This window comes from Arvicola amphibius, chromosome 3 (genome assembly GCF_903992535.2).
Source record: "Arvicola amphibius chromosome 3, mArvAmp1.2, whole genome shotgun sequence".
Classification (NCBI taxonomy): Eukaryota; Metazoa; Chordata; class Mammalia; order Rodentia; family Cricetidae; genus Arvicola; species Arvicola amphibius.
The window spans coordinates 21,859,149-21,884,448 of NC_052049.1; the positions used below are offsets into that span (position 1 = coordinate 21,859,149).

Sequence of the window (25,300 nt, forward strand, 5' to 3'; positions counted from 1 at the left end):
TATATATTCTTAATTGTATTTAATGTGTGCAAATTCCGCCTCTGTCTCTCTCTCTCTTTCTCTCTCTCTCTCTCTCTCTCTCTCTCTCTCTCTCTCTCTCTCTCTCACACATGTGCCATGCTGCTAGTGTAGCAATCAGAGGCCAACTCGAAGGACTCCTCTTCTTTATGTAGACCCCGGGGATCAAACTGAGTTGGTCAGGCTTAGAGGCAAGTGCTCTTACCCACTGAGCCATCCCAGCCCACGATTTTCTAATTTTGAAATAGTTACAGTAAGAACTTTTGAGTGGTTGGAGAGATGGCTCGGTGGTTAAACACACTGGGTACTCTTCCAGAGAAGCCAGGTTCAATCCCTAGCATCCGCTCACAACCTTATATAACTTCAGTTTCAGAGGATCCGATGCCCTCCAAGGGCATGAGGTGCACAGTCGTACATTCTGGCAAACACTCATACACACAGAATAAAAATAAATAAAACCTTTAAATGGGGAGGGAGGTGGCGGTGGTGGCAAACACCTTTAATCCCAACACCCAGGAGGGAGAGGCAGGCAGATCTCTTGAGTTCAAAGCTAGCCTAATCTACAGAGCAAGTTCCAGGACATCCAGAGCTACAGGGAGAAACCCTGTCTCGAAAAACCAAAAATAAATAAATAATGTTTTTAAAATTGGAATGGGGGGTGGCTTTTGAGCGATATTTTTATGTTACTTTTCTCATAAAAATTTTGATTCTAAAATATGACTTTACGAAAAAGGAAGGAGAATGTCTCACTCACCGTAAGACATCCTCAGATATGAAGCCGGTGTCTTCTCTTTCAGTGTTCCCATTGTTTCTATTCAGCACCTTTTAAAAGATTTTGTGATGTGATGGTTGTTGGTATGTATGCGTGCGTGTGTGTGTGTGTGTGTGTGTGTGTGTGTGTGTGTGTGTGTGTGTAGGTACGCACTCCCATGGGTTTATACATAGGTCAGGGAGAGCATCAGGTTTCCTCTCTATCACTGCCTCTTATTCCCTTGAGACTGAGTCTTTCACTAAACTGGTGCATGCTGATTTCCAGCTAAGGAGACAGCTAATGAGTGCCAGTGACCCAACCCGCAACGCTGGGGCTACCGGCAGGCACGCCTCACCTTCCAGCACGCACGCTGGGATCTGAACTTAGACCCTCATGTGTGTGCAGCAAGCGCTCTTAGTGAGCCTTCTCCCTGGTCCTAGTGAGAACTCTTTTATGTAACAGAAAATGAGCTGTTTTAAGATACGCAGTTGCGGGACCCTTTCCACACCATCTTCTGTCCAGCTACCACTCTTCTGCTTCCGTGTCTCCGTTCTCCCTCACCAGTAACCAGAAACTTAGCTAAGTTAAACACTGCGCTTCCCTCAGCCAATGACTGACACCTTACAGAATGAGTTTTAACAGGAGTTATACCTTCGGACTGACATCCCTCCCTTTCTGCTACCACTTTTGGGCCATTTTATAATGCACCAACTCAGTGGGTTAATTTCGAATAAATATGATTGGGCTTGTTTGGAGTTTTAAATTTGTTTTTGTGTTGAGCATTCCACAGAAGAAAGGAAGATAAAGTAATTGACACTTGGCCTAAGGGAAGTCTTGAAATATCTCATACCGGTTTCATTTCTCCCAATTTGTCCTCTCTACCTCGCTATCAAACTTAGGAATTGATTTCACAGTCTTGGCTATCCTTACAAAATGTTAGAAGGTACCTCCCACCTATAGAAACCTTACCTGCTGTTCTTATAGCTATTCTCATCTTTTCTTTAAAACTTTTGAGATTTGGCAAGACTTTTCATCCCCTCTTGAAAGATGAAAAATTCGAGGCTTAGGGACGAGACTCCAGAGCCTGGATCTACCAGCTCCCAGCCCCGTCTTCCGGCTCCCAAACCGATTCTCCTCTACTGTCTTTGGATGCAGAAACCCTGAAAAGCTATTAACGTGGCTTCTGCTTCTCATTGTGCCAGGAACTTCGGGGAAATCCCACCCCGGGGGACAGATATGTCCCCACCAACTGTGGAGCAGCCAGTAGCCCATGCCACCCAAACACTGGACCCCCCACAGAGAGCCTGCAGGGCGGTGCACCAGAGTGCGAACCACACCCTGAGACTGGTAAGACTGTTAATGTTGGTTCCATTGAGGGACAGGGACGCATCCTGAGAAAAGGGTTGCAAGGAGATAATTTTGAGGAGGGAAGCAAAACCGCTGAGGGAAATCAATATTTAGGTGTCGACTTCATGGGATCGCCGTCCTTGATCACTGTGCTCACCCACTCCGTGTGCGTCCCACGTCGAGCGCTTCCGTGTTCGGTCTTCGTTTTGTGACAAGGATGAGACAAAAGAAAAGGGATTCACCCCCCTTCCCGAATCTCTCTAGTCTGCTTGTATGAAATCAAGGGCACTGAGAAACGGCAGTAAAAGCCTCCACGAAGAAAAGTAAGACGTAAATAAATAATAATGCAGGAAAACTGCCTAAGCATCATGGGAGATGGACTGACTGCATGAAAGTGGAAATCATGACCAATTACATCTTCAGGGTTTTTTTGTTTTGTTTTGTTTTGTTTTTTTGTCAAGCTCAATTAAGTGACTTCCTTAAAGGGGAATCTTTCTAGTGGCTGGTAATTACCGTAATGACCGGATAGCCACTGAAGTGTTGGTGGTCTGTAGTAATAGAAAAATTAGGTAGCTCCCTTGCCAATCAAGGCAGTCCCATAAAATTTTGATTATGTTTTATTTAGTGTGTATATTTGTGTGTGTGTACGTGTGTGTGTGTGTGTGTGTGTGTGCTCGTACGTCAAGGTCACAGGTCTGAAGGTTGACATCAAGTGCCTTTACCCGCTGAGCCATCACCGGCTCAGGGATGTCCTACAAATTTCAAATTTGGAACTTGTGGGCTCCCTGCTTCAGTCAGTCCTGGGTGCTCGAATCACAGGCTTATGCTACCGTACCTATTGTCTACCTACACACTGCTGACTACTCACAGAAAACACGCAGACCCACACGTGTGCGCACATGCACTGCACACATGCATGCACACACATACACACACGTGCACACACACGTGCAAACACGTGCACACATGCGCACACACTCATACACAGCACATACACACACACACACACACACACACACACACATGCACGTGCACTCAGTCGCTCCTCCTTCCTCAGTGATAATTTGGTTACCATGGTTTCTGCTCCACCTTTCAGGTCTAGTTCACAATCACCCACTATTGAATGAATGCTGAATGGCCAATTTTCATTAGCAATCTGACTCTACTGCTAAGCGTGTTAACTTAAATGGGGTTCCATTTGCAGAAGATGAAGTTACACGGAGGCAGTTCAGGATGTCACCTTTCAAAATAGCCTTCATTTGAGACCAGTGCCCGTGTACATCCTAAGGGTGCACGTTCTGTAGAACGATTGCCTGAATGTTCTCCTGGGAAGCCTACATTGCCCTCCGAATTGAAGAAGCAAGAGACCACTTTTCTTTTATGGCCAAAACCAATCTCCTCCTAATTTGAGGCAGTGCAGAAAATCTATCCACCCAAGGAATTATTCTAGACAGGCTAATTTTCCTGGTCCTCAGGGGTTTGTGCCTTGAGGAGGTGTGTATACAGGCAAGCTCTTTGGGCCAGAGAGGCATTTAGTCTCCCAGCCCCAGAGTCAAAGAAAAGACATCTGCTCTGTGTTCCCTAGCACTGTCCCACCTGTTCGGCTGTGCTTCCAACCCTCTGCAGGTGTCTGTCTGTCCTCTCTGGAGTTTACACCAGTTATAAGCCTTAGAGAAAGGAGGAGCCAGTAAATACAAGTGTCAGGAACTGATGATGTTTAATATGTAACGATACACGTGCAAGGTTTAATTAACAAATAAACCGTGAATCTTACCAAGCTGCTTATCATTGAAGTCTCACGTGCAAGGAGCCTGAGAGGGTTGGTGCATGATGCTCTGGCGCCCTCTAGGGCTCTGGCGGTATACCTGAAATGTTTGATGCTCTGGCGCCCTCTAGGGTTCTGGAGGTATACCTGAAATGTTTGCCCTGCATATTAAGTTACCTGACTCCTACGATTTTTAAGTGTTCTGTCTTTTTTAGTTATTTTCATTCTCAAAGGGACCTTGACTATTGAGCATGGCCCTTCTTTCTTCTAATTTTATCAAAAAAATAAATGCTTTCCAATGTACAGAAAAAATATTCTTCAAAATGTAACTTTTTTTTGAAGGGAAAGATCCTAAAACACATAATTGATAAAAAAAAAAAAAAAAGAACGAACGCTTTACCTTAAAAAAAAAAAAACCTAGTTTTTGAGACCATGAAATGGCTCGTCAGGTGAAGATGCTTGCTGGCAATCCTGAAGACTTGAATTCAACCATGGGGACCCATATGGTAGGAGAGGACTACTGATCTCTACAGGGTGTAGGATGTCCTCTGACCTCCACACATGTGCCATAGCACCAAGTGCCCGCACTTATACACATAATAAATAGATAAATAGTCCTGATTCTTAGGACATGTTTAAAAAATGATACAAGGCAAGAAACATACGACATCATACACAGGCCAGGTCCGAATCCAAGCACTGATAGAAGCAGGGACTCCTAACAAGTCACACAAATCCTCCGTTGCCTGCCTCGTGCGCTGGATCCTGGGGCATCTGTGAGGTTTCTCCGTGTACCCTGTACTAAGAAAGCTCTGTCTAGTAAAGCAGTATGCATTATGTGTATGCGCGTATGTGATTTTCCTAAGGGAAAAAAAATCACATCTGAATGTATGTGCCGAGCATGTGTTAGGCATTTGGTAAGGTGTGTACAGGCACACGCGGTTTTCCTGAGATGGCTTTCAAAAAGGAAGCAAGACTGATTTGTCCTTGTACGTAGGAACACGCCACCTGACAATAGCTATGCTGGTCCTGAGGGCTGACCTACAGCCCAGGCAGCCATGACTGGTTCTCTTTGTTGGCCTCTCTTAAAACAGGAGCAGGGCCCAAAACTTCCAAGGACTCAGCAGAGCTGCTGAGAGAAAAATCTCCGAGAGGTGTGGGGATCATAGACGCCCTATTTGTTGCTAGCTCTATAATGAAATGCAGGTCTCTTTCTTGTATAAATTAGGAAGTTGTTTACCCAACTGAGAAGATGGAGACACCCCAGAGGAGATCTCCATCGCTCTTCCTCTGTGTGTCCAGTTGGTCCTGTTGGTCCTATTGTGTGTACAACAGGTACAGGATCAATCACAGTCCTGTGGCACAGCTTTTCTCGGTGTGGTACCTAACAGTTCTTAGCCTCAGGCGCCTAGGGAAAGCAATGATCAAGCAGCTACCGTGGTGACAGAGTTCCTGCATGGAAGGGGAGGCATGGCAGGTTACGCTGAGCCCTGGTGACACAACAGCACTGTAGTCTGCTCTAGGAGGCAGCTGTACCTGCATCCCAGAAGGCTTCCACCCTGGGGATGTGCCCATCGGGGGATATCTGGTGGGGGTTCCAAATGAAGCATTGAAAGGCAGTCCAAGGGTTACCTGCAGATAACGTCACCTCCCGCAGAGGAGCTGGGGCTAAGGCTCCATTAATACAGTGCTCTCACAGATGCATGAAGCCCTGGGCTGGATCCCAGCATCACAATTAGTTGTGGTGGCTTTTACTTCTATAATCTGAGAGGAGGGTCGGGAACTCAAGGTCGTCCTCTGATAGTGAGTTCAAGGTTAGCCTGGGGTACACGAGAACCTGTCTCAAAGTAAAAAATAAATATGCAAACCTCTGAAGAAACACACTTTGCAGCAACTCAGCTCACTAACAAAAACTGTGCAGCCATGTGCCTCTTAGTGAATGTTTAGTCAGCGAATCTGAAACTGTTAAGTGTCCTTTGACAGCCAGAGACTTGGCTCATGGGTTAGACCCCTGAGCCTACATACGAAACGAGAAAGCATTCCCTTTACACGCTGTCCTCTGACCTACACACACACACACACACACACACACACCACGATAAATGTTCTTTTCAAAATGGCCTGAGTCCCTTCCTCTTGTCACACTGCCATTCCTTCCCCCACCCACCCACCCACCCCTGTGTTTGGTGTCAGCAGAAGTAAAGATGTTACACTTGAGAGTTCACAAGCACAGGAATGGTGCTTGGCCACCTGAGTTCAAATCCCCAGTACTTACGTGGTAGAAGGGAGAGAAGCAACTCCTACAAGCCGTTCCTCTGACTTCCACATGTAATGCAGTATGGTCTACACACACACACACACACACACACACACAATAAATGTAATTTTGAAAAGAAAATTTTAAATTGAGACTGGGCTACATCAGTGCTACCCACCTTAATCCCAGTGCTCAGGAGACAAACAGATGGATCTCTCTGAGTGTGAAGCCAGCCTGGCTAGCCATGGCCTCACAGTGAAACCCTGTCTTAAAGAAAATCCAGAGCTGGGAATAGAGTTCAGTGGGGGAGTGATTGCTTGGCATGTTCAAGCCTCTAGGTTCAAATGCTCAGTACCACCAAACAGGGAAAGAAACATTGTAGTTAAAATTCTATCATTCGGTATGTAGCAGAACTAGTTGGGAAAGTACCTACCTAGCCTGTGTGTATCCAAGGCCCTGGATTTGATCCCCAGTGCCCCGTAATCTGAGCACAGAGGTGCAAACCTGTAATCAACATTCGGTGGGGTCAGTAACAAGACCAGAAGTTCAAGGCCAACCTGAGCCTGTCTTTGTCTCAAAAACAAACAAAACCAACCAATAGCAGGGCGTTGTTGGCACACACCTTTAATTCTTGTACTCTAGAAGCAGAAACTGGCAGATCTCTGAGTCTATACAGCCTGGTCTATACAGACAAACCCTTTCTCAAAAAAACCACCTGATGATTTCATAGACAAGACGTGAGAGGAACTTAACATTTGGGAGGACACTTCTCAAATCAAGACTTTGCGTGGCTCTGAGCCTGTTTCCCCACTGCGAGATGATACATGCCAAAGTGAGATTCGCCCAAGAGAGTGCCCACTGCAGGGCTTTCCAAGGGGACACCTCCAGGACAGGGCAGCTCTCAGAACTGCTCTGGGACTTGACTTCCGGCTGTCCCCTATCCCCACACCTCAGAGCTCCGTGTTTTGTACCTGTCTGCTTTCAACCTGTTTTCCTCCTCACCATTTGGGTCAAACTATCCCTCATGACCCCTCTTCAAGCTCCCCCACTGCTGAGGTTTCCTGGACAAGCTGGCTTTCAGGTCTCCTGCTTCTCCAAGCCATGGCAAAGGCAGAACTAGAGCCCTGTGTCAATGGGAACCCTAGCTGGAGCATTCTGTCATTCCCATTAGCTCCATTTCCTTGCTAAAAAGCAAGCCCTCTGAGTGTGCAGGCACAGGCCTGTCATGGAGGCTGAGTCAGAAGGGTCCACAGGGCTCCACAGAGAGACCATCTCAAAAGGCAAAAAGAAAAGGTAAGTCTCTTGAGTTTGGAGGTTTAACTGTTGGTGCGATCTGAGGCTCATGATCAGACAGGTGCGGGAATGGGACGAGACTTGAAGCCTCTGCCCAGTCTAGGCCAAAGCTAAGGAATAAGACCAACTGCCTCTATCTCCCCAAAGCTGCTGCCGGCAGAGGTGCTTGGGTCAAGAAATCTAAGCAGGGGATTTCTGGTGTCTCCTGTCTGAAAGCAAACAAAGAGAAACGGGCAAGTTTAAATGTCCGTCCTGCCTGTTTGAGTTATTTTAAGGCCATTAGAGCAGGGTGATGGTTGTTGGCTGTGAGAACTCTGCAATTTGAGAGACGAAAAGACCAGAAGGTTTACAGGTAGGCCGTGGAATGTCTGAGAAACAATACTGAAATTATTTATACTTTTTAAAAACCTCTAGAAGGTTTCTGTTTGCTTACACTTTCCCTTTCGCCCTATACAGGACGGGATGGTTCCTCAGTCCCCCCACCCCCAGGGAAGAGAAGGGAAGTTCATCCTGTCTCCAGCGAGACCTCCACCATCACCGAGCAAGTTGGCCAGCCTTTGTCTCCCAGGACCACGGAGCCTGAGTCCCAGGACGTATCTAAAGTGAAACCAGACAGCGAGCAGAACGCGTCTCCCAGAGAGAAGGCCTTGGCTCCTCCTGACTTCAGCAGGACCTGGGCTGCACCTGGGGACAGCTCTCCCAGCACCAGGAGAGCAGCTGTCCCCATGAGCGCAGGAACAACACTAGCCACTACCATCCCCCATCTCTCCCTTGTGTCCCAAGAAAGGAGTCGAGGTCCCAGCAAGGCCTTGGACACAACGGGACTCTGCATACCTAGAAGCTGGAAGGATGGTCCTCAACTCGAAGATACAGCTTGTATGTCTGGGAAGACGTCACATGCCAGCCCCTCTCTGCCACTGACTCCTGACAGGACCCTGTCAGGGAACAGAGAAAGCCCTGTGACAGACAACTTCATCAGGGAGGCCTCTGAGGCAAGGTCACAGTTCTCCCAGAAAGCAGACTTCGGGGCTCACCTGGGCATTTTTGAGGACCAGTCACAAGAAGGAGCTGGGGATAGCACTTCCCACCATGCCCAGGCAGTCAGAAGTGACCAGACATCCTCCCCAAGGAAGACTGAGGGCGCAGGCCCTCCCCCGCCCCCACAGTGGGTGTCCCAGCCTTCTGTTTTGGATTCCATCCATCCTGACAAACATTTTGCTGTGAACAAGAACTTTTTAAACAACTACTCTAGAAATTTTAGCAGCTTCCATGAAGACAGTATCTCCATCTCGGGCCCGGGGAACAGTACGGAGCCATCACTCTCGTCCATGTACGGCGATGCTGAAGACTCCTCTTCTGACCCTGAGTCTCTTGCCGAAGTGTCACAAGCAGCCGCCAGGAACAGCTGGTCACCTCCCCATTCTCGTGGGTCCTCTCATCAGGAAGGAACTAGTGAGTCTGAGGAAGAGCAGGTAGAAATTTGCTCCACAAATGGCTGCCCCGAGAACCCGGGGACTGCCCATCCCCCCGCCCAGGCTGCACTCTGCCGAATTCTGCCACTCCAGCACAGCACTCTGAGTGAGCAGGCAGCGGGGGACGCCTGTGCGAGAGTCTGCTCCTTGCCAGGGACTCCACACACCTCCATCTCAAGCTCTTCCCAGCCGTTTTCCTTCCTGGATGTAAGCTCTCAGGAGCATGAGACGCGGGCGGGCATCAATGCCCCACAGAGCCGCAGGCCCTCACGCACAGACGAAATCGCGGGAGACAGCCAGCCTTCAGAAATGGCCAGCCATGGTCACAACCTGCCATTTGCACTTAGGAACTCGAATGTGGAAAATGGCTTGGAATGTGACCTGCTGGGTGAAGGAACCCCAGACGAAGAAGCCACGGCCGCTAGCGTGGTGCACGGTGTCTACGCCCTGGGTGCCGGGGGCCCAAAGAATGGAGAGACTGTTTTGGAAGACCTACACACTGCCAAGTGTCACAACCCGGACGACTTACTACAGAAACCAAAAACGATCTCCAGGAAGCCCATCATGGCCTGGTTTAAGGAAATAAATAAAAATAGCCAGGGTACACATTCGCAAAGCAAATCTGAGACGGAACAGTCCTCGACGCAGGCTACAAGTCCTGGCTCCAAAGCCCAGACAGTGAGCACCAGCCACAGCAAGGGGGTGGCTGTGCCTAAGGGTTTTCCTCCAGTGCACAAGAGCGAGGAAAATACGGACCTCCCCAGGAAAAGTCCAGTGGAAACACTAAATAACTGTCAGAAACCCAAGTACGGCCCTAAGCTGAGGAGACTGAGTGGCAAAGGGAAAGGTGGTTCTGAGGCCCCCGTGGCCAGTTCTGTCAAGGCCAGCGGAACTGACCACAGGAAGACCTTGGTTTCACCCCAGGCCTCCCATGCAATGTTTTCTAAGGCGGTGTCACACCGGCTCCACATAGCTGACCAAGAGCCTAACGACACCGCCAAGCCTCCCCAGTGCATGCCTGAGGGCAAGCCACCCCTGGCTCCCTCTGGGCCACCAAGGACCTCAGCTTCAGACACGGGCATCAGAACCTTTGCTTTACCCCTGACCTCCCCCAAGACTCTCCCTGAGCAAAGTGCAAGCAGTCGGCTCCACATGGCTATCTACTCAGAATCTGCCACAAGTTGTCCTGCCGCCTCCAGGTTCCCAGGGTGCGGAGCAGAGGGCAAAGTGTCCCATGGTGACTCCGAGTCAGTGAGTCCCACAGCACCAAGGATCAGACAGAGCAGGCTGCTCACACCCAGCCCAGTGGACTTGGTGGTGTCAGAAGCAGCCCAGCCCGGGGGGATCATTGAGAACGGAAGTGAAAATATCACTAGGGATCCTGTAGAAGGAACAAACCAGCTGAAAATAGTTGATATTTCTTCTGAAAGAACGCCAAAGAATGCGTGTGGTGACAAGCCACCCGATGGTGACAGACAGGGAGGGCTCTTGACCCAGAGCAGCTGTAGGGAGAAGAGTGGACTCAGTCCCCGGCAGTCAGCAGGGTCAGCCCCAAAGTATCCGCCCTCACCTCCCTCTCAGGCCTCCCAGGTGGAGCGGGAAATGTGCTGGCCCTTCGGCATGACCAAACCAGCCTCCTCCCCGCAGCTACCTGCTAAGATGTCAGATTCCTCCCACAGCAGAGCAAGCCAGATACCAGCCTCCCTAGGGGTGCCCAAGAATGGTATTCTCATGGGCCCCGTGGGAGAGGAGCACCCCTACTTCACACCGAGGCCAGCCACCAGGACTTACTCCATGCCAGCCCAGTTCTCAAGCCACTTTGGACGAGAAGGTCCTTCCCCACATAGCCCAAGCCGCTCGCCTCAGGATCCCCAGGTCCCTGTGATGAGTATGGGTCTCTCTGAGACAAAGGCAGCCAAAGGCGCGACTAATGGACAGGGTACATACAGTGTGAAGCCTCTGCTGGGAACATCAAAGAACCTGCCACCTATGGATGGAGGGGACGCCAGCACAGTCCCTGAGGTGAGCTGTCTGGTCCAAGACAAGGTCAAAGCCACCAGGAGGCATTACTACTATGAGCAGAACTGGCCCCATGAATCTACCTCGTTTTTCTCTGTGAAGCAGAGGATCAAGTCTTTTGAGAACCTGGCCAATTCTGACCGGCCCGCAGCCAAATCTACCACATCCCCGTTCTTATCTGTGAGCTCCAAGCCTCCCATCAGCAGGCGGTCATCTGGCAGCATCACTTCAGGGAGCCTCAGCCAGCCCAGCGACGTGACAGCAAGGTCACTGAGGCGAAGCCTGAGTTCCTGCAGTGAGAGCCAGAGCGAAGCCAGCAGCCTTCTTCCGCAGATGACCAAGTCCCCGTCCAGCATGACGCTGACTATCTCCAGGCAGAATCCACCAGAGACTTGCAGCAAGGGCCTCAGTTCAGACCCAAAGAAATCACTCGTCCCTGTGGGAATTCCCACCTCAACAGGGACCCCAGCCTCCTCACCCACGAAGAGGAACAAGTCCTCAGTACGTCACACCCAGCCTTCCCCTGTCTCCCGATCCAAGCTCCAGGAGCTGAGAGCCTTGAGCATGCCAGACCTGGACAAGCTGTGCGGTGGCGAGGACTACTCCGCCGCCCCGAGTGCCGGGCTCTTCAGAACCCAGCTGGAAATCATCCCCAGAAGGTCCCTCGGTTCCCCCGCTACTTCTCCAGCTGGCTCCCCAGCTAGAGGTCATCCAGGCCTCGACAGAGCAGCCTCCCTTGCATGTCCTGTGAATGGCAGGACCAGAATCTTCCCAGGAGGAAGCCTTCCAGTCAGTGACCCCGCGGTACCCACTGGAGTCAGGGAAGGAAATGAACCTGCGCGGATCCTACCTTCTGGGAGAAGCTGGTCAATGACGTGAGTATCTAACCTCCCCTCTTTCTTAAGCCAGCCTATTTCCATTGAGAATGCTTGTAGATTAATTTAGACAGTTTGCAAAGGTGCTAAGGGGAGCCCCATGCCACCTCTCCCCACTCTTCCTAATCAACACTTTACACAACTCTAGTTCATTAGTGGGAAGTAAAGACTTAACCCCAAACAACCAGCCATATGCACAAAGCCTTACAGGCTTCAGATTTGGCTGAATCGATTCCACAATGTTCTTTTCTATTCCAGAATCCAATCCAGGCCATGTTGCATTTTCTTTTTCTTTTTCTTTTTTTTTTTTTTTTTTTGTTTTGTTTTTGTTTTTTTGAAATGAAGTTTTTCTGTGTGACAGCTCTGACTGTCCTGACTTGCTCTGTAGACCAGGCTAGCCTCTACCTCACAGAAATCCATCTGCCTCTGCCTCCCAAGTGGCGATTAAAGGCGTGCGCCACCACCACCCAACTACAGAGCATTTATCAGTCCTAGAAGCACAAAAAGCCCCAGAAGCCACCTGTGCCCGCCAATGTGTGGTGACTTCAAGGACATGAGTAACAAGAGAGGAGGTAGGGGGGAAGCAGGCTATGCCTCAGGGAATTCTGGGCCTCTAGAAGCATCTGGAAACTGCTATGTGGAAACTCTGGCCATTTTAAAATGTTTCACTAGGGCTTCTGATTTCTAAACATGTCAGAACTGTCTGCTAGACTCCTGCTCTGGTCCCTTCACATCCTAGAGGGGTCCCCAAACTCACTTGTTACACTGTCCGGGAAGGATATTCAAGCTGGCTTTGCAGGAGGATTCTGTGGTTACTCTGGGGCGGGAGGCCACAGCATAGCAGGAAGTCCTCAGGAAATGGACAGGTTGTTTTCCTTTTTAACCTTCAAATGTGTTTTTCACTTAGTTTGGATCAACTCCTTGCCTCAGCGGGGGACCAGCAGAAATTACAGGCTGTTTTATCATCAGTGGGGTCAAAATCCACCATTTTCACTCTCATTCAGGAAGCGAAGGCACAATCAGAGGTGAGTGGACACCGCAACAGCAGGGCAGTGCTGCTGGGGCCATGGGGGGCGGATGCTGGGCTCAGTCTGTTTGCCGCGCTGGAGGGGCCGGCCCTTGCTGCGATGGAGGTGTCCCCTGCAGCACTGTTCGGCAGCCTTTCCACCCCATGGACGAGTTTGCAGGGGAGATGCTGAACCACTGTGTATTTCTGGGTACCTCCGTCCTTTCCAGTGTGGCCATAAACTAGGAAAGGGAGCCACCTGCTGGCAAAAGGCTCACACTGCTACAGCCTCACTTGGGCCCCGTGTGACAGTGAGGAGTAATGAAAGACAGCCTGAGTTCCCACCTAGAGCTCCTCTTGCGGTAGTAAGAAATTGAACCCGGATGGGTGAATATGTGTAGAGAAAAAAGGCAAATAGAAATAACTGATAACATACTGGGTTACTAATGGCATCTGCAAACACGAAGGCAATTACCCACCCTGCCACCTGGCACCATCTGGGGTTTCTCAGTTAAGGGGCAGGCAGCCGTACCATCTAATGGGCCAGGATGGGGAGGAGATGGGAAAGGGAAGGGGGGTAACCGGAAACAAATACCTGTTAGTTCCCTCTCCATTCAGATTCTCAGCCAATTGGTTCAGGTACATACAGTCGAGACCCTTGGTGGGATGGGACAGCTTTAGCCATCATCTTCCTACCTCCCTCACTGGCAGGCATGTGTCACCCTCCAGTCTTACTCTGAGACATTGTCTCATTCCTGCCAGGGTGTCTTTGTTCCACAGGTGTTGTAACAGATACAGTGCACAAGGACACAAGAAAGCCTCAACCAGACAGGGACATAAGATGCATTCTCAGAAGGCAGAGGCAAAGCGGTGCTTTGGGTGCAGACCCAACGCCAGGCCCCACTATTGGTCTGACACCCTGAACAAGAGTGCAGTGTGGTGTAGAGGACCATTGCTGGCTCATCAAAATGTTCCTGTCCCTCTTTCCCTTCCCATCTCTGCCAGTGGCACTTCTCTGCTTTTCCAACAGAGCATGGCACGCAGGGGCTAACACCAGAAATGTCCAAACCAATATCCTGGGGCCTTCTGGTGGTCCGTGAACAATTAGAGAGGCCAAAATTCCAGGTTGCTTTCCTGGCTACCACACACTCAAGCTTTGGTGGGAGGACGCTGTTTATCTGGCTTCCCAATGCTGTCCCAAGTTTCTCAGGCAAAATCTGCCCTGACCAGCAGTTACTAGTAGAGTTGTTTCTCCAAATACCCCTGCAAAAAATACTTTAAATAAACAAAAGTTTTGATGACAGCATGCCCATTTTAAGGTGCACTGTCCCTGCTCTAGGAAGAGTGTCTGTGTCCCAGCATCAGACTACCATCCAGAAACTGTGCAAAGACCAGTCACTAAGCCACGTGTGTGCAGCTTTGTTTGCTGAGAAAGCCTAGAGGTCAAGGTCACCTTCCTATGCACTGGTCTAGGTTGGCTGAAGGTGCCCAAGTCTTCAGGACTTACCAATAGAACTAAACACTCATCCATCAGATTTCCTAATCAACTGAACCCACGAGTGGTTTTCGGCTCCCTTTTTGCCCAGTCCTCAAAGTTCGTTAGCTTGAGACTATCTTAAAGCGTTGGTGATTACGTCATGAAAAACCAAGCACTGTAGAGCTTTAAAATGTTAATGGATCATGTCTAAAATGGGGGTGAAGTCAAATTTCAAAATACTTAGTCCACTTATATGTAATCTATCTCAAGATAATCTTTTGATTGATGTTTGAAGCAAGGCAATCTAATGTTATTTAACCCTAGAGCACTAAGATGTTATAATCTCGTGTAGTTGACAATTCTCACCTACTTTGTCATACGACTACTGGCTTATCAATTGCACCTGCAATTCAATAACCAAATATGGGAACACTAGGGTATAAAGCACGGCTACAGTGGACCTTTTTCCTGCCTCTTGGTACTTATCTTGAAGCCCAGGTTTGCTAATAATTGTGGACTTGGGGAGTGTGGCTCCCGTGGTAGGGTGCCTGTACAGCTGGGTACAAGGAACACACAGTAAACTGTCTTGTTTCTCCTCACCAGAACAATGAAGACACTTGCTTCATAGTCTTGAATAAAAAAGAAGGCTCAGGTCTTGGATTCAGTGTGGCAGGAGGGGCAGACGTGGAGCCAAAATCGGTCATGGTAAGCAGTCATGTTACAAGGCTCTTGGAATATTCCCCAGTAAGCAGCAGAATTTGATTAGAACACAAGTTCCCGTCAGAGATCTCCGAGTTTTGGTCCCTTCTACCATCATGAAAACGGGAGCATGGGAATGTGGGGCCCAGGGCAACCTGGCCACACATAATGGGGCCCAGGCTCACTACTGCCCTGGCAGGCAACACCAGGTTCCAGGAGAAGCAATAAACTGACACCACCCAGGGAGGGCCAGCATCTAAAGGGTAGGACCTGACATTCCAACCATTGGCCAAGATTAGATAAGACTGCCAGATGTCCCTGAGCCCAGGACTCACCTATTCCCCTTCTGCCAAGACCCCAGACCAATGTCAGCCAATCAGGGTCCTGAACCCTAGAAATCCCCTCACCCCATCCTCTACTATGATAAACGGCTTGGCACTCTCTGCTCTCAACCGCTGAGTCTGACGGATGGAGAGTCCAAGCTTAAGCTTAAATAAAGGCTCTTTGCTTTTACGTATGAGTACAGACTCCGTGGTGGTTTCGGGGGACCCCGAGGTCTGGGCTCAACAGGAGAAAATAGTGCGTAGTGTTTCCAGTGTTTTTACCCAAAGCTAACTTGATATGTAGGTCAAATGCAATATATGTCAGCGTAATGCTGCTATATTGTAGCAATTTATGGTTACGCAATAGAAAGGAGTCAAGTGCCCCATACTAGCAAATTGTAACCTTCTGTAGCACTTGGTGACCTTGAGGCCATTTTTACTGGACAAGCCCAGGTCTTATCCCTGTGAACACCTTGGTCTCGCTGCTACAAAGATTTGTAATTCCACCCTGCTCACTGATAAAGTGAGGACTTTTTGAATAGAAAGCCTGGCGCGAGAAAGCTCCTCGACTGGATTTGCAGCTACCCTCTCTCACTATCAGTTTTGTCTTTTCCCTTCTGTCCTAGGTCCACAGGGTGTTTTCTCAGGGCGTGGCTTCTCAGGAAGGGACCCTGAGCCGGGGTGATTTCCTTCTCTCCATCAATGGCACTTCCTTGGCTGGCTTAGCCCACAGTGAGGTCGCGAAGGTTCTACACCAGGCCCAGCTACACAAACACACCCTCATGATCATCAAGAAAGGGAATGAGCAACCTACGCCCTCTCTCAGGCAGGAGCCTCCCTCTGGTGGAAAGGGTCCACTCCCCAGAAAGACCTTGCCACTGGAGCCGGGAGCTGGTAAGTCTCTGATAGTGAGCTGGGTGTGTACTGCTGGCTGATAGAGCAGACTGTTCCAGGACTAGACTGTACTAGAAGATAAAATAGCGGCCCTCATAACAGGGAATTCAGTGTGGCTTCAGGACAGATTTCTGAACACGGTGAATCCTCGAGAAACAGCAGTTGGCACTGTCTCCTGTTTTTAGCGGACTATAAGGAGATGAAGGGGTAAGCATGTTTCTGTGTTTGAAAATAGGGACTGTTGCCTTTATGTGCCCAGAGCTTAGGAGAGGCTCAGAACAAGCCTCCCTGGCACCATCCACACTACTAGCTGTTTCAAGCCCAGGTTCCCCAGCCGTCAGAGAAGCCCCACTGACTCCCTCAGCATCCTCTCCCACTGTCAGTCTAGAGGGCAGGTAGCCCCCAGTTCAAGGCAGGCAGGCCTTTGTTTCTTCTTAGCATCCATCCTGAGAGAGAGGTTGACCAAATTTCTCTGCTCAATTTGGCCTTGATGTGGCATGAGCTATTCGTAAAGCCTTTTTGGAAATGCTCTAAGTTTGATTCTGTTAAATACATAAACAATCCTGTCCAGATGCTTCTGCAGAACATGCTGTCCTCAGTATTCCAGTCCTGCGTGGTCACCTATACTCAGAGCTGCGATCCTACCCAGTCCAGGGAGACACCAGTCACGGCCGTGCTCACCCCTGTCCAGGCAGGCACCATCTAAATCGCTTGGCGCATTCAGTGGGAATTCCGTTTATCCAAGGAAACACTGAGCACTCCATCCCGATGGCTTCCAGAATGTGAGCCATGTTGAGTTCAGTTACAGATGACTGTCCCGCTGTCACTGAAATCCAAGATTCCTGGGGCATGTCTGTGCATCTAGCCTGAACCAGACTGCAGTGTTCCGAAGCTGAAGCACCTTGGGGGTTTCCACTTATTGCTATTTCTGTATTGAATTGCAACCTTCCTCCACTCTGCAGTTAGCCCGTGCCAGACTGATAGGCCCATATCAGAGAGATGCCTATCTGGACAGGGGAGGCACCCGACAGCTGCTGAAAACCCTGATGACCAGAAACTCCCCTGCTCTACTGAACCATGAATTCTGGGGAGCAGGGACCAGGCATGAGTACATCTACAATGCTGTAGGTGATTCCAGAGATTCATTGGGTGATTCCAGGAGACAGCCCAAGGTGGTACCCATTCTGAAAGCCTCCTTTCCTCCTTTTAACAGCAAGTCACCCATTATAAAATTATACCACTCGCAGTGGTGCATGCCTTTAATCTCAGTACTTGGAAGGCAGAGGTAGGCAGATCTCTGAGTTCAAGGCCAGCCTGGTCTGCAGAGGAAGTTTCAGGGAAATCATGACTATAGAGAGAGACCCTGTCTCAAAAACAAGCAAAAAACAAACATAAATACCACTCCCAGTATTGGCAAATTAGGTCATGCAGATTGGTTTTACACTGCAATAAGAAACTGACAGGTCTGTCTAACTGTAATCCTAAGGTTTATATTAGGGAAGCAGCTTCATCCATTCGTGGTCCCTCTACCGCCTTCCAAGCAGCTGAGAACACCTTTCCATTCAACTCCTCAGTACAGACTTAAGGGAGCTAAAAGGCAAGTGTACAGTTCCTATTCAGTCCCCAGCCTGGCCCTTCCAAACAAGCCATAGAGTTCATATCACCATGGAAACGTCCCCCGTCCCCCAGCCCCATGCCCCAACAAGAGCCAGATGCCAATGAAGGATGCCAGTGTGAGGGAGGCAACCACACCCCAGGGATGCTGGGCTTCCTCTCATAGAGGTACAAAGGGCACAGGGCAAGGAAGGAAGCCCTACCCAGTTCCAGGGAGCTTCCCAATTATGCCAGTCTCTCTCATGAGCGGGGCACTCCCATGCCTCTGCTTTCAATAGCAGATGGTGACATTCTGTTGCTATGGTAGCCAGGGTTGGCAGGAAATCGAATTTGATTCACTGAGTGTGACTTCCATCCTCACCGGGATGTGTGCTACCAGAATGCGAGACTTGCCAAGAGTGGTTTGTCTCCTGGGCATTTCTGCCCGGGAGACAGCATTCTCTGCACTTGCGGGATACAAGAAAGCAGAGGATGTGAATCCAGTAGGACAGCCAGGCAGGGAGCTCCCTCCTGGGGGGTCAGCCTGATGCTGGGATCAAAGATGGTACACAATTACACAATTCCCAGCAGACAAGACTCGGAGTGACCAGAGTCCACGGTGCCTGTGGCAGGCAATGCATTTTGGGGGGCTTCAGACAGGTGGCATGTTGAGCAGTCTTACATGACAAATGTCCTTCCCACAGGGAGAAATGGAGCTGCTCATGAGGCTCTGTGTGTGGAAGTGCTGAAAACCTCAGCGGGGCTGGGGCTGAGTCTGGATGGAGGGAAGTCATCCGTGTCTGGAGATGGGCCCCTGCTAATTAAAAGGGTGTACAAAGGTAAAGTATATCTCCATGGAAACCCATCCCTTCTGTGGGAGGACCGAACTGCTTCCAAAGCCTGTGGTGCTTTCTTTCTATAATGAGTTGTATTGTGCGTGTATTAAAACTCCCAAGGCCCCAGGTAGGTGCCGCGATGAGCATTATCATCAGCCAGCAAGAGCACCGAATATCAACCAAGAATCCAGTGAGTTCAAATACTAGACTGCAAGAAAAGGTGGTGGGGGGGGGGGGATAAAAGGTGTTTAATAGTTTCTTCATCAACTTGAAATTCTCATTTTATGACCTTGGGAAATTATTTGGGCTGGGGAGATTCTATTGTTATTGTTTTTTGCACATGTGTGTATGATATGCATGTTTATGTGTGTACGCATGTGAAGGCCCACAGCTATCAAGTATCTTCCTCAATTGCCTCCACTTTATTTACTGAGACAGTCTCTGGCGACCCCTGTGCTCACCAGCTGAGATCTGCCTTCAGAGTGCTGGGATTACAGGTGATTCACACACATGCCCACCTCTTCTGTGGGTTCTGGAAATCTAAACTCTGGCCCTCACACCTGCGTTCATTCTAAACAATCAGAAGTTATATAATGGTATAGCTCATATCAGCACATATACACAAATAGACCAGAAATTCACTTATAGTTAGAAGATACAAGGATGCGATCAAGTCATGAGACTGGTTGTTCTTAACATTGGTTGGTTTGGTGTATGTCTTTGAAAGAACAAAAAGCAGACAGGGTCTCACTATGTAGCCCCTGGCTGGCCTGGAACTCAGAGATCCACCTGCTTCTGCCTCCCTGATCTGCTTTGATAGTTTCTGAACTTGTGATCTCCTGAAACCTCTCACCATTCCAGACACACAGTATTGGTATGAGCTGTGCTTTAAAAAATAAAATAAAGCCGGGCGGTGGTGGCGCACGCCTTTAATCCCAGCACTCGGGAGGCAGAGGCAGGCGGATCTCTGTGAGTTCGAGGCCAGCCTGGTCTACAAGAGCTAGTTCCAGGACAGGCTCCAAAAAAGCTGCAGAGAAACCCTGTCTCGAAAAACCAAAAAAAAAAAAAAAAAAAAGAAAAAAAGAAAAGAAAATAGGTAGCTAGCTGGGTGGTGGTGACACAGACCTGTGAATATCTTGAGTTCGAGGCCAACCTAGTCTACAGAAAGAATTGCCGGACAGCCGAAGCTACACAGAGAAATATTGTCTTGAAAAAACAAAAAGGAAAAAAATAACAAAATAGGAAGGAGAGGAAGATGGCCAAAACTACCAGCTTGTACAACCCCCAGAAGCCACAGGACAAAAATAAGCAGGGCATGTTGGCCCAAGCTGTTGGGCTGCTCCTTTCTAGAATTTCTCAGCGGATGCAGAACTTCCATGCTCTGGTCACAAGGCCATCCCTGTTCCTTCCCTGAACCTGTCACATTTTGTCCTAGCTCTGTTCTCAGTCACAGTCAAATACATATGAACAATGAATGTCTCACATCTTAGGAGAATAGTTGTAAAACATCTCCAGCTGGGTATAGTGGCTCATGGCTGCAGCCCCAGCACTCAGGAGGCAGGAGCAGCTGTGGCAAGTCTGAGGCCAGCCTAGACTATATACAGGGAATTGTAGCAAGACCATGTCTAAAAACAAAACAAAATCAACTTAAGTCCCTGGTGGTGAGCCGCCCTGTGGGGCCCAGAAATTCGCAGTCAGAACTGAAGCTTACCAGCCATGAAGGACAAGAGCTGAGCACCTGTTTCTGTAGGCACCTAGTGATGGGAATGACTGGGGCTTGTGCCCCAACAGTGAACTTAGAAGCAAGACTGCTTGATAGCTCACAATAGCATGCAAGACAGGCTGTCTCTGTTTATGGTCCCACACGCATGCAGAAAACAGGCGTGAATCTGGAGTCAGCCTGTTGTATGTACTACAGAAGCCTAGCAGTGCAAGGCTAGTGGAAACCCCCATGCTCATCCACTCATTAAACTGACAGAGCAGAAGGAAGCAGGAAGCCAGTGGCCTGTAGGAGTACTCACAGGCAACAGCTCCCAGGGAAGAGGACAAGGTGCACCAGGGCATCTGCTGCCAGCAAAGCTCACATTGAGAGCCCATTAGAAACTAAGGGCGGGGCAGCAGCTGGGCAGTCCCTGAAGTCTACATCTGCTGGCACCTTGAGCTTGGCCCTCCCCATCTTTAAAACCATCTCTGGCTTTCCCGTCTTCTGAAGCTTCCACCAGAAAACAGTGACTGATCATTACATTCAGTCTGCCGGTGCCTTAAGCCCAAGTGAGAGAGAGTGTTCTATATACTGCCCTCCTGGATTCCTGTCACCACAGATGCCTCGCTGAGTCCCAGCTATAGACAAAGCAGTGAAGGGCATACAGGATGGGACTAAAACATACCGTGGGCCATCTCCCAGAGAACCTCGCCAGCCCGACAGATGGGCATTTGTCTCTAGTCCTTTCTGTTGCCGGCTGTATCATCAGTTTATGGTGTGGGTGGGTGTGTGTCCGTGTGTGCACATCACTATCCACGTGCAGAGGCCACAAGATGATGCTGGAAACCCTGAAGCTCCTCTTTCTGTGGGTATAAGCCACCAGACATGGGTCCTGGAAAGTAAACTTGGGTCTGAATTTAGGGCCTCTGGAAAGGCAACAGCAAGATGCTTAACTGCTGAGACAGCTCTCGGGCACTTTTTTGGAACATTTTATGATGGAGGTTAGAGCACAACTTTCTCAGTCCGTCACCTTTACCTACTGAGCCATCTTGCCAGCCCTAAAGACCTAAAATGGCTCTCAGAAATATGTATCTGCTCAGTCTTTTGAGACCTGAAATTTCTAAGAAAGTCAACTTTTTTTCCTCTCATCCTTCAGTTTTCTCTTTCAATGGTGACATTTCTTCCTCAGCGTGATTTAGCTATTCCATAGCAGGGAGGAAATGGAGGCGAGTTTAAGATTGTCTTCTGAAAGCCCCTAAGTGTGCTCTAACTTCCACAAAGCTGTGGAATGTAGAAATGTGGGGAGGTGGGGAGCTCTGCATGGAGGTGAGCCATCGGATAAGCTAGCACCACAGTCCCACGACCTGAAGAGCAGGTCGTCAACCACTGGTACTCAGAGCCTGACGCTGACACAGCCCCAGCAGAGATTCTGGGTAATCGTGAGCTGGTCAGATGTTGATGGTTTAGTTCTTGGCTTCCTTTGCCAACTCTGTTACTGGTTTGTTTGTTTTTAAAGAGATTTTACTGTTTGAGTACACAAAAGACTTTCTGCCAGTATTGCAGAGGCTGCGAATGATTCATATTGGAGTGGGAAGTCCTACTTAGTCTTATAACATGCTGGCTGGTAAATGCCACTCTATTCTAAATGTTACTCTCTATCCAAATCAGGCAGATTTTAGCATCCTTATCCTTTCTGTGTAGCTTTGGAGCCTGTCCTGGAACTCACTCTGTAGAGCAGGCTGGCCTCAAACTCAGAGATCCTCCTGCCTCTGCCACCCAAGTGCTAGAATTAAAGGCGTGCACCACCACCCAGCATGACTCCTTTCTTAATTAAAGGGCAGATAACCTTGAGAACAAAGGCAAGATTTTTGGACTTAAGGATTTGTGCAAAATCATGAGTCCCTCAGGATCACACCAATTTGTGACCCTTCTTGGCCAGTTCATAAATCTGTTCCTTCGTGTAGTTAGACATCAACTTCAGCCAGGTGGAGATGCACCCTTCCCTGGACCCTGCATGTGACCCATGATGGTGGTGTCCTGGTAACAAAAAAAGTGATGTGTGGTTCTTTAGTCTGGATACTCCATTTGAGTAAATCCGTTATCTTCCCTTTGCCAGTTGTAGGCTTGTTTATATGGGGACAAATGTGCTCCACGGTTACTTTATATTAACTCCCTGGTGGGGGGGATAGCGCCCTCTCCTAAGACTACAGGAACATCATCTTTCCCATTTAAACTTTTAGATGCCTCTTTTTAAGGATGCAGGTGCTAACAGTTTCTTTTGCATTTGTTCTGGCAGGTGGTGCGGCGGAACAAGCCGGAACCATAGAAGCTGGCGATGAAATCCTTGCTATTAATGGGAAGCCTTTGGTTGGGCTGGTGCACTTTGATGCCTGGAATATTATGAAGTCTGTTCCAGAAGGGCCTGTGCAGCTAGTGATTAGAAAGCACAGGAATCCGTGAGTCTTAGCCAGAACCCCCTCCCCCAGACTCACTTCTTTTAGCAAATCAGAATGAGTTCTTTTAAGGATGGATGGGCTCTTGAATCAACACACAGCTTACACAGATATCCACGACTGTACTTTTACATGAAGCCTGGACCACCAAGGCTGGGGAGTGTCATTTCGTTCAGTGCCTGCCCCTGCCCCCCCCCCACATTTGCAGTGGATCAAGAGCTCATCTCTTCTTCTAGAACACCTAGCTACACCTTTGCATCCTTCTTGCCACCTCTCCCAGCATCAGTCCTGGTGAGTGGGGACAAGAAGGGTAACACAAATGCCCCAGCTAAAATGATGTATGTATGTAGATTTATATAATTTTCTAAGTAAATGACATAGTGCTTTTAGGTACATACATGCAGTGGAAGGCAGAGCTATGGGTCTATGTATGTTACCCTGAAAAAAGAGAGACTTAAAAGAAAATGAATTTATGACCTAATTGTTAGGCAAAGCTCAGGAATTATGCAACAGTGAAAAAGATGACGATTTTAAAAAGTGCTATTTTTTAATGAACATAATGTATGATGTGGACTGGGAAGTTCTGGTCATTTTCTGTTTCTGAGAGTGTAAGTCATAAGGCTGTTACAGAGTGACAGTTCCGATGAATTGCAATAAATAGCTGAGAACGTCCCTGCTCGGGAGGAGGGAGTTCTAGCCTGAAAGCACCTTGCATCTAGTTTTCAGACTTGAGTGTATGTTTGAATTCAAGACTGGTCAACACAAGAGCAGGCAAAATAGTGTGTTTCTGTGCCCACACACGCACACCACCTTAAAGGCAGTTGAGAGTTTAATCCTTCATCTTGCAAATGTAGTCAGTCTGTGGTCCAAACGGAGGAGTTTCTTCTGTGCATCCTCTATGGAGATTTCCCTGTTGGTTTTGTTCCTTTCTCCCACCAGACCTAAAGCAGCACAGAGTTTGTGGTCCGGCTCTCTTCCCTAACAGAGCTCTGCAACAGCTCAACTTTTTTGCTATTTTGATTTTTACCATTTTGCAAATTTTGCTCTTGCCAAAACTGGGGTCCCGCAGACCATTCTGACTCAAGGTTTATGAAACACCTCTGGCTGCTTTGAGCCTCTCCGGAGCCCTCCCTCCTCACAAAGCTGGCTTTCTGCCTCTGCGTTGACCCGATTTTCTGAAATCCCAAAGCCTCACCAGCTTCACTTACCAAACAAGGAGGAAAATGGGAAACCAGGGTGAGTCCCTCTCAAGGAAAAGGACTGTACAGTGCTTGCCATCCGATCCTCAGGGGGTGCCACCCAGTGCTGGGTCCTGAGGGTCTGGGTGGAAACATGCATTTGTCAACAATCCCACAGGCATGATGCTACGATTCTGTTTCTTTAACCACAGCTGGGTCTAGGGGGAAAAAAATCACTGAGGTGCTGAGCTGTTGCCTTTGTACATCATGTTTTCCTGAGCCCATCCCTGCTGGCCATCTGTAGAGTACACCCAGAGGGTCCTCAGATGGGCACAAAATAACCGGCTCATTTTCAGCAGGTTACACAAAGAGTTAGCTAGAAAAGCCTGATTTAGCATCTACTTTTCATTACAGTTACAAGTAGGATACTTTAAGATGTCAGTGCAAGGTGCATGCTAAGTTGTTAGTCTCTGGGGTCAGTTTCAGCTTTCTTACTTGAATGATAATTTGAAGTCAGCACGATAAACTTTTTTTTCTTTTTGCCTCCACTCCTTTACAGTCATGCCTATTAATTAATAAGTCAAGTCCAGTCCTTTGTGATCAAGATAGAACTTTCTAGAGCGATGGAATGGTCTGAGTGTTCCCAGAGCTCCTAGCTTTATTATTATACAAGGAGGACCTCTGGCTTACCACACTGTACATCACCAGGCATCTGGCTGGCTAACAGTGGGAAGGTAAGGGACGAAGCCAATGCTAGCCTGTCTTCGACCCTGAGCTAGAAAGCTATTTATCTGTCTTCAGTGTTCAAGGCATGACTAGTACTGCTAATTAGTCTAATAAAGCCCCACACTTCCTGCGTGAACACTAATGGTATTGTTCTAAACCTGTTTGTTTTTTTTTTTAAAGTGGTCAGTCATTCACAGTGAACTATGAGGGTAAATGTGTCAGACATAAATCGTAGTTGTAAGAAAATACTATGACGGCTCAAGTAGGTGGGGTTTCATTTCTGCCCTCCCTCACATTGCATTGCATTGTACGGTTGACTTAATTGGCACCACGCCTGTTGTACATTATACATTATTCTTTATTTATGTAAAATAAAATGCCTTATATATTAAAGAGTAAGTGCAATAATATGAAATGGCCTGTACATTTAAAAAATGTTGCCGCCAGTTATGTAAATCCACATCTCTGTAAACAATTTTTTAAGTAATTTTCAAAAAATAAACACTGCTTACTACTTGATTTTGCCTCATTATTACGCAATGAGTAATACCAAGTATTTGAAAATGTGCCATTACCTTATTATCACCTACACTGGTAAAAGATACAGAGGCAGGGG

At 48.5% G+C, this 25,300-nt stretch overlaps 1 protein-coding gene across 1 annotated transcript in view; it reads left to right on the top strand.

Annotated features, from left to right (window-relative positions):
• The window catches only part of Pdzd2 (PDZ domain containing 2), a 101,746-nt gene extending 76,699 nt beyond the window's left edge, over positions 1-25,047 (top strand). Inside the window, exons 19-25 of the mRNA XM_042054674.1 lie at positions 1,972-2,116; positions 7,888-11,797; positions 12,705-12,822; positions 14,884-14,985; positions 15,929-16,196; positions 18,494-18,628; positions 22,624-25,047. Coding sequence (XP_041910608.1) covers positions 1,972-2,116; positions 7,888-11,797; positions 12,705-12,822; positions 14,884-14,985; positions 15,929-16,196; positions 18,494-18,628; positions 22,624-22,787 — 4,842 coding nt within the window. The 3' untranslated portion in view covers positions 22,788-25,047. The remainder of the gene's footprint in view (positions 1-1,971; positions 2,117-7,887; positions 11,798-12,704; positions 12,823-14,883; positions 14,986-15,928; positions 16,197-18,493; positions 18,629-22,623) is intronic.
• The last annotated feature ends 253 nt before the right edge of the window (positions 25,048-25,300 follow it).